The 16,092-nt window shown below is 39.4% G+C and overlaps 1 protein-coding gene across 1 annotated transcript in view; it reads right to left on the bottom strand.

The window, feature by feature from the left end:
* LOC141931003 (uncharacterized) overlaps positions 1-16,092 on the bottom strand; it is a 79,081-nt gene that overhangs the window by 29,994 nt on the left and 32,995 nt on the right. Inside the window, exon 3 of the mRNA XM_074842608.1 lies at positions 4,071-4,147. Coding sequence (XP_074698709.1) covers positions 4,071-4,147 — 77 coding nt within the window. The remainder of the gene's footprint in view (positions 1-4,070; positions 4,148-16,092) is intronic.

Below are 16,092 nucleotides of genomic sequence, written 5' to 3'. Positions count from 1 at the left end.
TGAGTCACTTTTAACTTTAGCTTCTCCCTTGCAGAAGGACAGCTAAGGTCCTGCCTCTCTTGTCCTGTTCAGATCAGATCTGCTGGGAGCGTCACCTCCTGGGCCAGGGGACATCTTTGACAGAGCCTGCTGTTGACTGGCGTTCATATTGTTTGGGTCTGACTGACCACTTGAGTAGCAATCACAAATAGAAAGATTAACAAACAATGTGTAAAACTTGTGACAGTAATGGGAACTGTTGTTGAGGCTCATCATGTTGCTGTAAATGTCTCTAAAATCCTTGAATGCAAATTTAAATGGAAACTCATTCTGGGAATACTATCTCTGATCTGTAGAAGAAATATAAATGCACTGAGTGGAGTGTAATCAGGTTGCCATATTTTAGCTGAAACAAGCACTTTTTGATTTGCTTGTTGCTCTGGAAGCTGGAAACAAAGTTAAACACTTTCCCTTGCTCTTGAATGGGGCCATTTGTAAATGCCTGACACATTAGTAACTGTTTTCTGAATCTATTCCAGAAATTACAGCAATCAACAGTACATGCTTATGAAGAGAGTTTAATTTGATTAGTGTTGGTGAACTGGTTTAGTGATGATGCCACAGTTTATCAATTATTTGCAACTCATAATCTGATGAGTACCAGTGTGGTTATTTTCTGTGAAATTTTCACAGCTTAATATCTTTACTTAATATGTGTTTACTGCCGAGTGAGAGATGGTTCAGGGCATAACCTTTTACAAAACAACTCAGGAAATCACAGCAGCTGTTAATAACCAAGACAGACAGACAGAAGGCTTTTGTAGAAAGTCAATGTTACTCTTTTCCAGGGTTTGGAATTTTTTTCTAATTATTATTATGCTGTGATCCTTGAAGAGGCTATTAGACAGATAAAATTAATTATTGTAACCATCTTTACTGTTTAGTATGCATCTATCTATAATAAACTCCAAATCAAATAGAGATCAAAGGCATAATTCAGCAGACGTTTACTTTAACATAAGCATTCATGGCAATCTGTACAGGGTGTGATGGGAAGTTGCTGATATTGGATGAAAGGTTTGATTTGTCCCATAGAAGCTCTGTTCTTGCAGTTTGGCTACACAGTGCAAACTCTGCCAGCAGCTATGTGTCCCATCCTGTAAAGGGTCAAGCAGACTTTTGTCAGGGATAGTTATGTGGAGCTGCTCTACCCAAGGTGCTCTCACCGCAGCAGAGCTGGGATTAATCCAGCCAAGTAACACCAGCAGATCCTGACCATGCTCTGTGGTCTATAAAAAGTCATTGGGAGTTCCCGTCCTCTGTTTTTAATGAACTTAGAAATCTGTACAATTAATTAGGCCCTGAAATTGAAAATATATTTGACATTTTACCCCGTAAAGTTGCTCTGCTGGCTTCAGGGGGATGGTTTCATTAGGAAAGATGATAGCAGTGCACATGCTTATGTTATTAGGACCTTCAGCCTTTAATGAATAATGTATGGCAGCCCTGTAGTGATATTAAATTTCATGTCATTACTTGTTCAATGCATTATGGATAATGCATAGTTGCAATATCAAGGGGAAATGGTGGTTTGATATTAGTTTCAGCCCTTTGAATTCTGCCTTGCAACCCTAAAAAAGTGAGGTTTATATGTAAGCAGGAGAGTAAATGACAGACTGAAAACTCCTTCGCTTACATGTTACAGTAATGTTTTGTATGTTCAGGGGAATCTAGCAATTAGGTCAGTAACTTTCCCATGCTGTATCTTACAAAACTGAAATGATGCCGTTTGAAGCACTGTTGGTGCAAGAGGAGTTTGAAGAAGGGTATATTCAAAAGAAAGGGATCTGCAGAGCTGATTAGGCAACACAACTCTGTCTTGAAATTGAAAGATAAAAGAAAGAGAAAGGATGGCACGTAAGCACGTGTTTCACTTTAAAGTGACAAAAAGCAGCAACTCTGTACAAAGAAACTGTAATAAATTCTCCTGCAATATTATAGAGTGTCAGTCAAAAGCATCTAGGAGGACAAGGCAGCTGTGGGAGCTTCTCCCTAGACATGAAACAACTGAAGAGCTGGCAATGTAAGGTCCATGTGCAGTCATCAGCTTAGCTGCTGCTGGGGAAATATCCTCTACTCTTTGGCATCTGGCCCCTGAGGTTGCTGGCCAAGTGTAAGACAACTTACCACTGGAGTGAGGCTGTTTGCCAGATGGATAAGCCCCTCCAAACTGAGCTCAGACTTTCTGACGTCTCCCACTTCTGCCTGTGCTTAGCTAAGAGCTGCGGCTGGACCTTGTCGAAGGGCCCGTTAATGGGAAATGGAATACGGAGAGTGCAGCTGGTACCCAGGGAGAAGCATGCAATGCCCGAGCGTCTGCTCAACCCACGTCCTGCCCAGGATTGCGACACGGTACATGCAGTACCTGCACCACCTTCTGTGCTCCGATGTACTTAACCCCAAACTAATCGCTGTCTAATCTGCAAGGGTGTTGAAACCACATTATATTCTCTATAATATTGGGAATGATACATTATTCTCATGGAGTGTTAATACAGTATCATGTGTGCACATATATGTGTTTATACATGTACATATATATATATATAATTTGAGGGATTACTACATGTTCCACAATTACTTATTGGGATCACTTTGCAGAACAACGAGGAAAGGGGAAAATAAAAGTAATCTCCCTCCCTTTTAAAGAAAGTGTTTTGGAATCAGACACATAATCATACCCTTTATTTTTCAAGCTCTATCTTGTTTGAAATAAGCATGCAAAACCAACTGCATAATACTCCTTTTCTCTTTCCAGAAGGGAGAGTTGATGCTGTTGGGATTCCAGTCTGTGGTAAGACTATTATAAGGCTGAGGCTTAAATCACAAAACCACTAATATGCTATGATCTGCTATGCAGCTTTACCATCCCAGTGGATGGGTAGAAGTTTGTAACTGATTCCCATTATTTGTGTATGGTTTCTTTTGTTAGTCCTGTCACTTGTTAAAGCAGCAGGTATTGCGCTCCAAATCAGGAGCTAGGATTTGGATCTGGGCACTCCTAGAAGCTTGCAAAACATGCTCTGTAAACCCTTGCTCATTTTTTAATGCACCTCAAGTAGCATCGCTCCTATATTATTGTATTCTGCAGGCTTGTAATAGAAATACGCCAATGGTTGTTGCTTCTGGTACCTGTTCTTTCTTGAGAGAAGGAAGGGACAGATTTGAGGCACTCAGCTGCTGAGGAGGAGCGGTTCTCCCCTTCCCCTGGAAACAGCTGCAGAGGACACAGCCCTGTCCCAGAGTCCAGAGCTGGCATCACTTCAGTGCCAGCTGATCTGGCACTTTTTTCTGCCAGATACTTCTTTTCTGGCACTGATCTGTCCACTGAAGGACAATGGGCTGAGACCAGGAATAAACCCACATTTCTTTGCTTCTGGCTGATTGCTAAACTGGATCAGTGGCTCCCTGAGTGCAATTCAAACAGGTGAACAAGCATTTTGGTACTCAACATTTCCATTTTGCCTTGAGCTGCAAGTTTTCACAATTCACGTGTAATTAACTTGTTTCAGAAAAAGAAGTCTCAAGTGAAACTGATTTTAATGGGAGGTAAACATGCAACAGGCATTGAGATTTCTGTGCACCCAGGCTCTGAGGCTGTTCCGTCGTCATGAGGAATAAATTATCTCTAAAGGCTAACAGCAAATTCGGGGCTCTGCTGGCATATTTCTTCTAATATTCAAAATGGAGAGAAGTGCTAGAGCCAGTTTTTAAATTGTACTTGTCCTTGGCTTTAATAGAAAGCAAATACCCGTCAACCCAATATTGATAGCTATAGAACCAGGGGGGTTGTCAGGGCTTTATACATGAAGCACTCAATCTGTAACTGCATGAGAAAACAAGCCATATAGCTGCACTTGTGTTTTTAGGATAAAAACCTGATGTTTTGGAACCTTGCCTTGACATACCTACACGTTATTATTTTGATTATTTTATAAGGAATGGAGGACCCAGGTCCACATAAAATTTAAGCAAAGTGTTACATTGGTCTGTATCCTTACCTAGTTAGATATGTGAAGAAGGCAACACACCTCACACCAGGCATTTGATCTTCTCCAAATACTGCGGAGTTGTGCAACAGAAGGAAACAATCTCTTAAGATTGAAGCCTGTTCGAGAGGAACAAAAAAAAAAAAAAAATTAAAGCTTTTCCATCCGATTCAAACTGTGAAATATCATTGCTCTCACTGCTAGTCACAGTCTTCTAAAGCTCTTGTAGGTTGAGGTAAGTTATTTTAGGTAAGAATTTAGCTTTGGCAGCTAATACTAAACTACAATTGCATAGAGAAGGCCTTCAAGCATGCTGGTATTTCATACCTATTTCTGCACCTGACTACCACAACTGACACCATTTAGAAATGTCAATACAAAGAAGTTTAACTTCCTAACTATTCTGCGATAAAGGTTAATAACTTTAAAATATAAACAGAGCTGTTCTTTGGATTTGGGGTTGGGTTTTTTTACATGAATAAAAACCAAAGGCTATCCAACACATTACCATAGCTAAAAAGGAACAGCAGAGAGGAAACATTGCACCAAATTCTGTCTTCTAACTAATATCAGGAGAGCAATAAGTAGGGCAAAGAAAGTAGGATCCGTGAAAACAAATTCAGTCTTCCTTGCAGCCACTATAAAAAGCTCTGGAGGGATCATGAAATAAAGTAAGAATAAAGAGTATCCTTGGCAACTTTAACTGTAGAGCCAAAAGGTTGTAACTGACTACTGTTACTACAAAGTTTTTACCCATATAGCTACCATGGACTTAGATAAAACCCATCAGATAAGCATCAACTGAAGTGCCTGTTGCTTAATTTAACCCAAGATATTCAACCACAAATAAAACCATCCACAGGTGAGACCATACTGGGACTCTGTGGGGTGTTAGCAATGCTGTAGGTCTCGTTGCAAGACCAGAGGTTACAGGGACAACCTTCTCCTCAGAGCCTTTGAAGCAAACACAGCTGCTGATGCAAAAGAGTGAAGAGAACATAGAAAGTGAGGAATCAGAGAAATTTAGGCCCTGGTGAATATTCATTATAGCAGCTTTGTATCACAAGCAATCATTGACGAGAAGCACAAGCTATATTTTAGTGCTGACTGCGCTGAGTTGGTCAGAACGGCACATGTGCTGCCGGTGTAGCATAGCCTGAGGGGACGAGCAGTCCCTGAGCACCACTGCCCTCCCCTCTGCCTTCCGTTGAAACTTGGGTTTACTTCTCAGCGCATGATTTTCATGGGCATCCCTTGGCATCCCAGTGTAGGTGAACCTTACTGCTCAGTATATGCAGGCGATTCTTTATACTGTGTGGATTTTCGATGACCAATTCTAAATCTGTCATCCATTATTGTTAACGAAGACAGCAACATTTTAAAAATATTAACTTGCATTTTCTGTAGGAGAGTTTTTCTTTGTTTTACTTAAGTGGCTGTATCTTACAAGTTAGTAGAATCAACAGAAACTTTCTTATTCCTGGAAACTCTTCAAGTTTGAAGGCAGGCCAAGGAAGGAAGGAACTCCAGTTTCTGTGACAAAGGTATCTGTCAGTCTGTGTTTATATACATATCTGTTAATTCTATATATGTAATTTTTATCTTTTCTACTGAAAAGTTGGTAACTCCAGCATCGCCCTAGATAAGACCACAGGGAGGACTTAAAATAAGAGAGGAACCATGGAAAAGAGAAATTTGCTAATAGTGTAGCACTTGTGTTTAGTTGGAGCTCCAGCAAGAGGGGAGAAATCTCCCTCTGTCGCTGTATGCGGACAGCAGGACGAGCTGTGTGCTAGAGGGGCCATGGCGAAACTGCCTTCACCTTGTGCCAAAGGAATACGTTATCACTGAAACCAAGGAAAATAAAGGACTCTTTTGTTTTGAACTACCTTCACTGCCCCAAAGGCTGAAGGTTTTATGGCTAAGCCTGGAGGAATAAGCTTTCACCCGAAGGGGGAAATTGCCAGGGATCTCTCTAGTGAGGGAGAATATGCTGGAGGGTGGATGGCTGTGGCTGAAGCAGAGAAAGAGCCACGTGTTCCTGTGTGTCACACATTGGAATCATGGGGTTTATGGTTTGAAACAATCTGTAGTATAAGCTTTATAAGCTTTTGTCTTGAGATTTTGAAAAGCATTCACACCGATGTAATCACAGTGAACTAATCTGAGTTACATTATCTTGGGCTGTGACTGAATCTGACCCCAGTGTATTTTGCTTCCAAGTAGAAAAGGCATAGGAATGATTAAGTACCCAAGAGTTCTTGTGAATTATGTTTAAAATTAAAGATACTGCTTCTACATAATGACTTACGTGCCTCGTTTTGCAGACATATGGCTCATTCTCGGTGTGCTATATCATGAAAAACGTGGCTTGTAACTGCTGTGAAGCAAGATGTTTGTGATTATAAACACAAATTACTTAATTACATCAGTTTTTATTTTTAAAAAATGAAGTAAATGGGAGCTATCAGAATATCTTCTGTTTAGGGATGGTAACAAGATTATGTTTTACATTACATATATAAATGTGTGTGTATATGTGCATGTATATATATGTGCATATATGTACATAGCGTTCTCAGACAGCAGGATGCAGGTGCCTCTTTCTGAATCCCCAGAGCCTGCTGTATATCCTGAAGGCAAGCAGATTTGAGGAGGAGATGATTGGTACGTAGGCTTTGTAAGGCCAGAAAACTGCACCAGCAGTACAATCAGTTAGTAAAAAAATAGTCATGAGAGTTTGTCTAAACCACAGCAACAGCTCTGTAGCATTCTTAGTGACAGGTATGATTTCATGGATTTTCCACATGTCACTCTGGAACCCAAATGAGCCCAGAGGGCTGCTAACGAGGCTGATCCCATTTTCCTGGAAAAGCCTGTTCCAGGAGCACTCAGCACTGCCGACATTGGTGTCAGGAGGATCGTGAAGTAGGAAATATTTATTTGTAAGCGTAACTGACTCTTGTGTGCTGCAGGAGGGCTGCTTTGGGATTTGGGACATGGTCCTTTCTCAGGTTAGCAAAAATGGGCTAGTGGGACCCAGACCTCCTGAGTCTATGAAAAGACACCAGAAATCTCACAGGAAAGACATCTGCTGTATCTCATCATCTCAAGCCGTTAGAGAAACCCCAGAGGAGCTTCAGAGATTTGGCAGAAAAGGTAGATAGGATGCAGCCAGGCACGTAAGGACTGGAATGCAGTGCTTGGCCCTGTAGATGGGGGAAGGAATCAGAAAGCAGATATATCATTTTTTCAGATATACTTCACCTCTCTCTCTTTGCATAATGCCTCAGTGAGTATTCACTACTCTGGAAAATGTCAGTATCTTGAGGGTTAGCTGCCTTTCTCCTTTTCTTGCTAATGAAACATGCAGTCACAAATTAAAGGTTGGTTGTTCAGATTACTCTAATAACAAGAAATGTTACAACCCACACCAATGAACTTCAATGTGAACCACTGTTTTCCAAAAAGTCCTAGCTACATGAGCTACAGGAGAATCCTAAATAAATATAGACACCAACAGGACTTACATCCTGTTTTCAAAGTTTGCAGCCCAGCCAATTAAATGCAACACATCCATCTGAACAAACTGCTAAGTAATGCGTTAAGATGAAGCCCTAAGACTAAAGTAAGTTGATGTCTTTTTCAGCCATATTTTTTATAAAATCCTTTGTGTATTTTGGTCATGAAGTATTGTCCTCGTGCTGTTTAAGTGGGTCCAGGAGGCTGTAGTAACCAATGTGAAATCAAAGCACACAAAGTTGCAGGCTAAAGCAAATCCAGGATAGTAGTTCTGTTCCTTTACATAAGGCCAATCAGTTTAATACTGAATAAAACATTTTCACAGAATCACAGAGTCATTAAGGTTGGAAAAGACCTTGAAGATCATCTAGTCCAACCATTCATAACTTTATATTTTTTTCTCCAGTTGAGGGCAAAATCTACAGGTGAGATGACATTAAAGATTAGTTTTGCATTATCATCGATATTTTATTTTAAAATAGTTTTTGTAAGTATTTTTTAAGCCTGGTTATTTTTGGCAGTACATTTAAGACTGTCTATGCAGAAATACCTGAACCAAAGATTCATCTTATGTTCCATGTATTTAGGTGTAATTGTTTTATCTCAACAACCAGGAATCTCTTTGCAAGAAACCAAAAAAGGAGGTAAAGAACTACTGAGAAATGAAACAGATTTGTTCTTCTAGCACCAAGAAGTAGCTTGACAATTAAATTACATTTAACTGCAAATTTAAAAACCAAACAAAACCATTTTCTTTGCAGAAACAAAAACAATAAAAAGAAATATCAGATGATTTTGTTGTAATTTCAATGGACAAAACATTGTCTAGCAAATTTGTGCTTGGTTCCTGTTGTTTTGTAGTAATAAGGGAATCAGTGTTAGAATCATGGCTTGACTGATCAAACAAGAACGACTGGAAAAGTTCTTTGGCAGAGATTAGTCTACACAGGAACTTGGCCTGTGTACAGTGAAAATACAGTGCAGATGTATAAATTATGCAGGTTGGGACAGTGCTGGTCAAAACCTTCTATACTGGAGTCATGTGGGAAAGAAAGTCTAGACATCATAGATTAATTAACTTCATCTAAAATCGTGCAATCTAGAAATTGCCTAAAACCACATCTGCACAAGTACACATACAGGATTTTGTTACCAGTTGCATTCATGTTCAAATAGGGAACAACCAAAAGGTTGTGGTAAAGCTTATATATAGTTTAATTATAGTTATAGATTTTTAAGCAACCAATGAATTAAGCCAACCAGTACAGAAGCTTGCTATCAAGTGTAAATTGTTACAGTCCTACATTTTCATAGCTGCAAACAAACTTTAACAAGAATCCAAATTCCTAATGATTGGCATGCAAGGCCAAATCAAAATACTTTTATTTAATAATTTTAGCCAAGGACATAGGCTTTTTTGCTGCAGAGACAAAGACAGGGTGGGAAAGCAGTAATGCAGGATTATTTGGTCACTCTTGGGAAAGATAGGGAGTATGGAGCTACAGTCATTTGTGGAAGGCAGGAAAAATTGGAGATCTGATTGTGGGATGGGTTTTATATATTATATGTTATATAAATGCCTAATATATTATCTAGATGTTTGGAGTTAAACTTTCTTAGCTGTGCCTCTCTTGGTGTTTGTGGATAGTCTGTGAGGGCATGCAATGTCCATGCCCATTGCAGACAGTCAGGTCATGATTGCCCTTTTAGACCTACATGCTCAGTCCCAAGTGGAGATTTCAAGGGGTCTAAAGACATTGCCAAAGAAAAAAGCTGTTCAAGCAACATAGAGAGTACAGGGAGAACAGAGTGAGAACTCCCAAATCTGCTCAAAACTCCTGCAGGTCTGTCTGTGCTTTGTGTGGGCCCAGGAAAAGACCTACCTGGACAGTCAGAAACTGGCTTGCATTTGGACATTGTCAGAGAACCACGTACGGACAACAAGGCTGCAATGGCTTGGTCAGCTGCCAGCATGGAAGTACTGTAGATGGGAGCTGTGCCAGCATTAGCTGTTAGGCAGTTATTTAGGAAGATTACAACTTTTCCAGGTACCATCTGTTTGCTTCCTTCTGGGTCAAGCCATCTCCCCTGGTTCCCCCGGCACTGGCAGCTGTCACAGGACACACTGAACCTGAGGGACTGGACATGGCCTGGATCAAGTTGATGCAGACTATGCCCAGCCCTGGACTCCGCTCCTGTTGCACTGCAAACACAAAATTTCTCTCAGGTACACATTTAACTGTCGAAAAACAACATGCTACCTGAAAAATAATTTCTTTCACCTTAAACTATGGTGGGGAAAGTGTTTGCCAAGCTCTTTTTGACCAGCTAATGTGGCCTCCACCAATACAAATATGACTCTGTTTACATGTCTAGACTAACGTTACTTTTTTAATTGAGAGGTTTTACTAGTAGTCATAATGGATGTAGCAAATTTTGACCAAACATTTGGAAGAGAACTGTAGTAATGCCTGTCTTGGGTGGCAAATGAACATAGGAGGAAAAAATGTAGAAAAGGGAAGGAGGTATGTATATACATGGTCTTTCAGAAGGCAGCAGAGAAACAGATTCTTCCAGTATTTTTCTATATATATTAAAAAAAAAAACCAAACAAAACAAACCACAACAAAAACAAAAAAAAAATCTAGGATTTTTCTGAAGAGAAGTGACTTATCTCACTACATGGACCATGCAAGTAAGAATAACAGACCATTACTGCCATCAGTTATATTAGACATTGTATGCTTGTGGTATAGATACTTCAGCTGTGATAATGTATGCTGAGGCTCAGTATGTTTCCTGCAAAATCAGCCTAGGAAAAAATACGCTTAAGGATACAGGGATTGTTTTACTGGGGAAATAGTTCAAATGTTGTGAAGCTTTAGTGTTCAGGTTGTTAATGCATGTTCAGTTGCTCAACTGAAAATTAAACATTTGTGAGAGGGTTTTTTGTAGAAGGCGATGAGTGTTTACAGTTTAATGCAGTTGAATGATATATGAGGACCTAACTAACAGGAAGTTATCTCGAAGTGTCCAGTGTGAGAAAAGTTAGATCTGATTTTTCAAGTGCATGTATTTTCAAGATGGAGTCCAGGTTTTCAAGTGAAGCAGTTGGAAAATAAGAAACAGACAGGTGACAGACATCATTTTCCAGCTGGTTTTCTGACTAGCTGTAACTTGCCTCTCCTTCCAGGCTCCTCCTGTCCCCCCTGCAGGTACCAGTCAGTATGGCACTGTTCCCCCCCAGCAGTATTAGGGTATTCAGCAGCATTAACCATCGTTGTTCATCCCCTGTGCCGCACTGAAATTTTCATATGCCCTGTTGGCAACTGCTCCTCTGATGAGCGTCCCCCACGAGCCATCTACAGTCGTTGCGTTGTTCTGGTTGGTTCCTGGGCTTTTCCTCCACCCATCAAAATGAGCTGGATGAATTCAGCAAGAACCTGGACCACACTGTCCAACAGCCCTCTGGCTTGCAGAAACCTATTACAAGGGATAACCATGCCATGTAATTCTTTTCAGGAGTTGCCCAAACCTTGTTTCTGAACTGTTTCAATCCTTGGCCTGTGGTGTTTTACTGGGAGGATGTTCAAGAACTTTTCTTCTTTGATGGCTTATTTCCATGCAGTTTATGTCAATTTGCTGTACGTATGTGTGCATATATAGTCATTTCGCTTAAATGGTTCTCATATGTTCCTCATGTTTAGTTCGTGGTGTATTTATGGAAAGCAGCTATATTGCTTCTCAGGCTTCATTTTAGTAGACTTAATGCAGTTAGTCGCTGTCATAAGACAGATTTTTATGTTCTTATGCTTTTTTTTCATTTGAAATAATCTTGCTTTAACAGGAAATTTCTGTTCACTCACTTCAAGATACAATCCAACTAATACTTTAACAATCACACTAATGTTTATTTATGTCTGTCTAAAATATCTTGGCTGAAATACACTAGGCTCCACTCAGATTCTTCCATAGCTGCATTAGAGTAGCTTACCTATCCTGTGATCAACGAATATCCAAAGATTTTTCTCTTCTGCCATTTAATTTTCAGAGTTCCAAGCTCAAGGCAGAAATTCTTTCTCTTGGTTCCAGAGTACATGTTTTTGACAAATTTCATCCCGTTTCTATTTCTATGTGCACGTTATAAATTCTTCTTTATCCTCATAAAACTAGGGAACATATTGATTATGTTTCCTAGTTCTAGGGCACCATCATATTTTTTTAATATCCTCTAGGTCTTTGTGCCAAAATCACTAATGAAAATACTGAATGATGTTAGTTCCAACTTCTGAAAGAGCTTGATAAGTTATCTTCTTCAAGTCAGATATTCTTATTTTATTACAATACAAGCAATTGTGAACCTGCTACTGCCCCTTAGCAATACTTAAGTATTTCTGGAAAGAGAGACTTACGCTAAGTTATATAAGGTTTGCTGTTGACTTTAGGGGTAAGATTTTACCCCTAAGATCATAAATAAGCATTTCCTTACAATAACATAGTCCTAACAACACAATGTGGGCTTTTTTGAGATAGTTGAGACAGGGTGGAGACATAAACAAACCACGAAGAACATCAGTCATCAACAAAATGTTATTTGTAGTTGAAATCTGACATCCTTGTAATTTTGTTTAGATCCTGCAATACTTAATCTTTTCATCATGAATCTCAAATTTTTTCCAGTTTTCTAACTCTGTTTAGTGCGTGCAAAAGGTTGTCATGGATCATGAAAAATTACAATCTTTTGATAATTTCATTGGCTTTGAATTTCAGTTTTCAGGTCAATTGAGAAACTTTTGACTTAGTTTAAAATTTAAGGAGAATGAATTCATGAGAATTTCAGCTGCTTGTCTGACAGTGAAAGTCTGTTCATCTCTTTCCCCTTTTCATTGTGAACTGAAATGCACAGTAAAAGAAAGAGTTTTGACATGTCTTTCTTCACACATTTAATAAGTTAGTGGTGATGCTACCATCCACTGAAATGAAGGAGTCCCAGCAGGGAACTTTGCAAAAACTGATCTGCATCATCTTACAAGGGAGTAGGCTGCCTTTTTAGTGGATGAAGCATGTCAGTGATATAACTTTTATGTTTATTGGCAATGAATAAATCACAAAAAAATAAGAGGTGCTTTAGTTTTTATCATAAAATTATTAATTTACTTTAGAATATTGAAGACATATGTCAGTCTAGCTAAATGGGTCAATAAAGATCAGCTCAAATCTGAAATGTTATGTCTACTTTCAAAGAATACAATAATATGTAAGCTACATTTCCATCTGTTTCTGAATGATGAGCTCTCCTTAGCAATCCATTTCATTCCAATTTACCATTCAAATCTTGGTTATGATTTTGTTTTCTGGCAAATTACTATTAGATAAACATTTGCATGAACTGTGTCGTGTAAGTTCAAAGGTGTATATACAAGCTAGCATTTACTGATTTCTGTACATTGCTTTCATGTAACACATTTGGGCTTATGGAATAGTCATTACTGGCACCAAAAGATGCATTTGTAAACCACAAGATCTTTGTATTATAGTTTCTCTAACTCATTTTTAGTGTTCTAGATGGCTATTATAACAGCTGTTACTAAAGAATGAAATATAGTGTAGCTGTCTTACTGTAGAGATGTAGAAATACTTGACAGTTGAGTAAATTGATCTGGCTGCTGTATTCATCAGTTTAAGGTGACACTGAGTTTAATTTTCATTTGTTTGTAAGATAATAGAGGGGGTTTTAATTTATTTTTTTTGTTACCTGCACTGTATGAAGAAAAATAACAAACAAAATGGCCCAGTCAGGAATTAGAACCATCAGAATTTCGTAAGAATTTTCCCAGTATTCTATGGAATATCACAAAAGCCCTAAACAAGGCCTAGTTCTCCTCAGGTTGGAAATATTGGAAATGGAAAACCAATGCAACTGAGATGCATGTGGATTTAGTTCCGCTCTAATCCTAACGCTGTTAACTGATGATATCATTGCCTCTAATCCAAGGGATTTTACCATTATGTATGGGTATAACCTGATATTCAAGAAACTACTGGATTTTTAGGATGAAATTTGCCCTACAAAGAAGACCAGCGTAAGAGTTAGGCAAGACTTAAGTGCCATTTTGGCCTTTGAAATGGAAATTTAATTGGTGCCCAGTCCTCAGATACCCAGGGAGAGGTCTGGGCAGCAGGAGCAGAGCCAACATATGGAAGTTCCTTGAATTCTAGGAACTGACCAAAACCAGGTTGCCTTTGAAGGGTGGTCCTTTAGTATACCTAGATTGTTTCTTACTATGTGTGATAATTTAATAAAATCTGATCTCCGTAAAATTGTTCATAAGACATCTTGAGGTGTTGACTTTTGATAGCGGTATCCTACAAAAGAAGGAGTGCAGTCAGGTTATGGAAAGGATTACATGCCTCGGCCCCTCCAGGAGCCAAGGGCCAGCCTCAGGGATCCAAAATTCCCTTTCAGAGCTCCCTGAGAAGCCAGGTTTCAAGCCTGCAGGAAATTATGTTTTCCTCAAAGTTTAGTTTGAGCTAAATCAAAACAAACTCAATTCATTTTTTGCAGATCAGCTCTTCCAGCTGCTCAGTGGAGTAGTCATACGATTTTGTTGCTAATGAGAAATGTTTGTAATGTCTACATCTCAACTAGGCATTAACTGCCATAGTACTGGGGAACAGCTCTTCTGGGGACCCACAAACCCCTGTCTTGTTTTCAGTGAAAATGTGCTGAAACTGAGACACTCCAACAAAGCATTTCAGTCTTTTATTAAAGATTTTTGTCTGATTCTGTTTCTGTGTTCCCATTTGTGTTTGAATTCCCATCTGAATTACCCTATGGCTAGTATAGCATAATGTTTTAACTATTATTCTTTATTTGAATTCCAGTTACATCCAGAAGAATCAACTATGTCCATGAGTTAAGACAGCACTAGAGATGGTCTCTGTCCCAGAAACTGGACTCCATAAGGTAAGACCCCTGTAGTATCTGATCAAGATGTATTTCATCACATATGGTCTTCTCATGCCTTGATATTCATAATCTGGATTTTTACATTAGGGTGTGAGTTCTAAGAGGATGAGATAAGCTGTGTTCCTACAAAGACTTGTCCTATAAGGTGCTAAGAGGCGCCCATGAGCTCTCAAAATATAAATACTACACAAAATGAAGTGGCTTGTACATGGGTATAGGGCAAATCAATAGCAGATCCAGGAAAATGTCCAATTAGGGAAGAGTGAGGGATTTGTAACTCATGCTGTTGCCACCACTTGCCCTGAGTAGGTAGAACAGGTTCTCAAAGTTTTCCATCTGCAAATGCCTGCGAAGTCAAGTGAGGGAGACAGCCACTCAGTAAATTATGAGTTCATATAGGTAGCAAGGAAGATAAACAACTGATTGTCCTATGCAGTACATTTTGCTAGTCTGAGAAAAAGAATAGTCTTTCAACACCAAAACTGGTATGTATTAGTGGCAGTACAGAGACACACAGAATACAAGATTTTCGTTCCTGAAATAAGGAAGACAACCATCTATTTGCAAGCAGGGGGGAAAACTAATGCACATGACTGTAATCTGGGGAAATACTTCACTGTAATCTAATCTAGGACTAATACAAAGTAACACCAAAAAAAAAATCTAATAAAAATTGCATCTGTTAGCAATTTTTTCTTTTATTCTTTCTTTTTTTCTTTCTTTTTTCTTTTTTTCTTTTTTTTTCTTAATACAATTTGGCTGCTGTGTACAAGTGTATTTCTTGTGGCACGTGACACAGTGATCTATGTGACTGCTCAGGGTCATAAGAGAGATGTTGGCCCCCAGTCCGTCTTTGCTCCCGGGGCGTTGCAGAGCTGCTGCCCCCTGGTCCCAGTGCTGCTGGCGTGGGCTCTCAGCAGCAGCACTGGGCACAGCCTCATGCCACAGCACAAAGGAGAGCAGCGGCCAGCGTCCCTTCTGCCCTGGGCTCTCAGCCAAGGCAGTTAGTCTAATGACACCAGAGTTGATTAACCACGTTCTTGTTTCAGAGGAGGAGGAGGCGGCTCAGCAGTACAGCCTTTGTGCATGTGATGCTCAGTGAACCCAGCAGGGCAGGTGGTATGGGTAGAAGAGATAATACCATGATTTTTCAATTCTTTTTAACTTGCAGGATTCTAAGTGTCTTCCTGAGCAGTAGGTATGTAGGCAGACCTACGTTCAAGCTAAGCACATGCATAAAGGTCAGGAACTAGGCTGCATAGTTTTCTCAGCATTGAGTTATCTTGATTTCAGAACACTACCTCTGCTCTATTTCTCCTTCAATATCAGTTCACTGCAGCAATGAATGCAAAGATGAAAATGCCATTGTAACTTCAGTTATTAATAGCAAAAAATATATAGCAATTAGTGTAATAATTTGATAAAACTCCATCAGCTGTTGGGCCTTTTGATGATGTGGAAACTGTTCTGGATCAGAACTGCCCAAGGCTAGTGTGATGCAGGCAATGCTTTCACAACCTGAAGGGCTGCCACAAAATCACTTATCTACATTAAAAGCTATTGTCATCTTCG

This window comes from Strix aluco, chromosome 16 (assembly GCF_031877795.1).
Source record: "Strix aluco isolate bStrAlu1 chromosome 16, bStrAlu1.hap1, whole genome shotgun sequence".
NCBI lineage: Eukaryota > Metazoa > Chordata > Aves > Strigiformes > Strigidae > Strix > Strix aluco.
The sequence above is the reverse complement of the archived record's forward strand: the minus strand, read 5'-3'. Positions and strand labels throughout refer to the sequence as shown.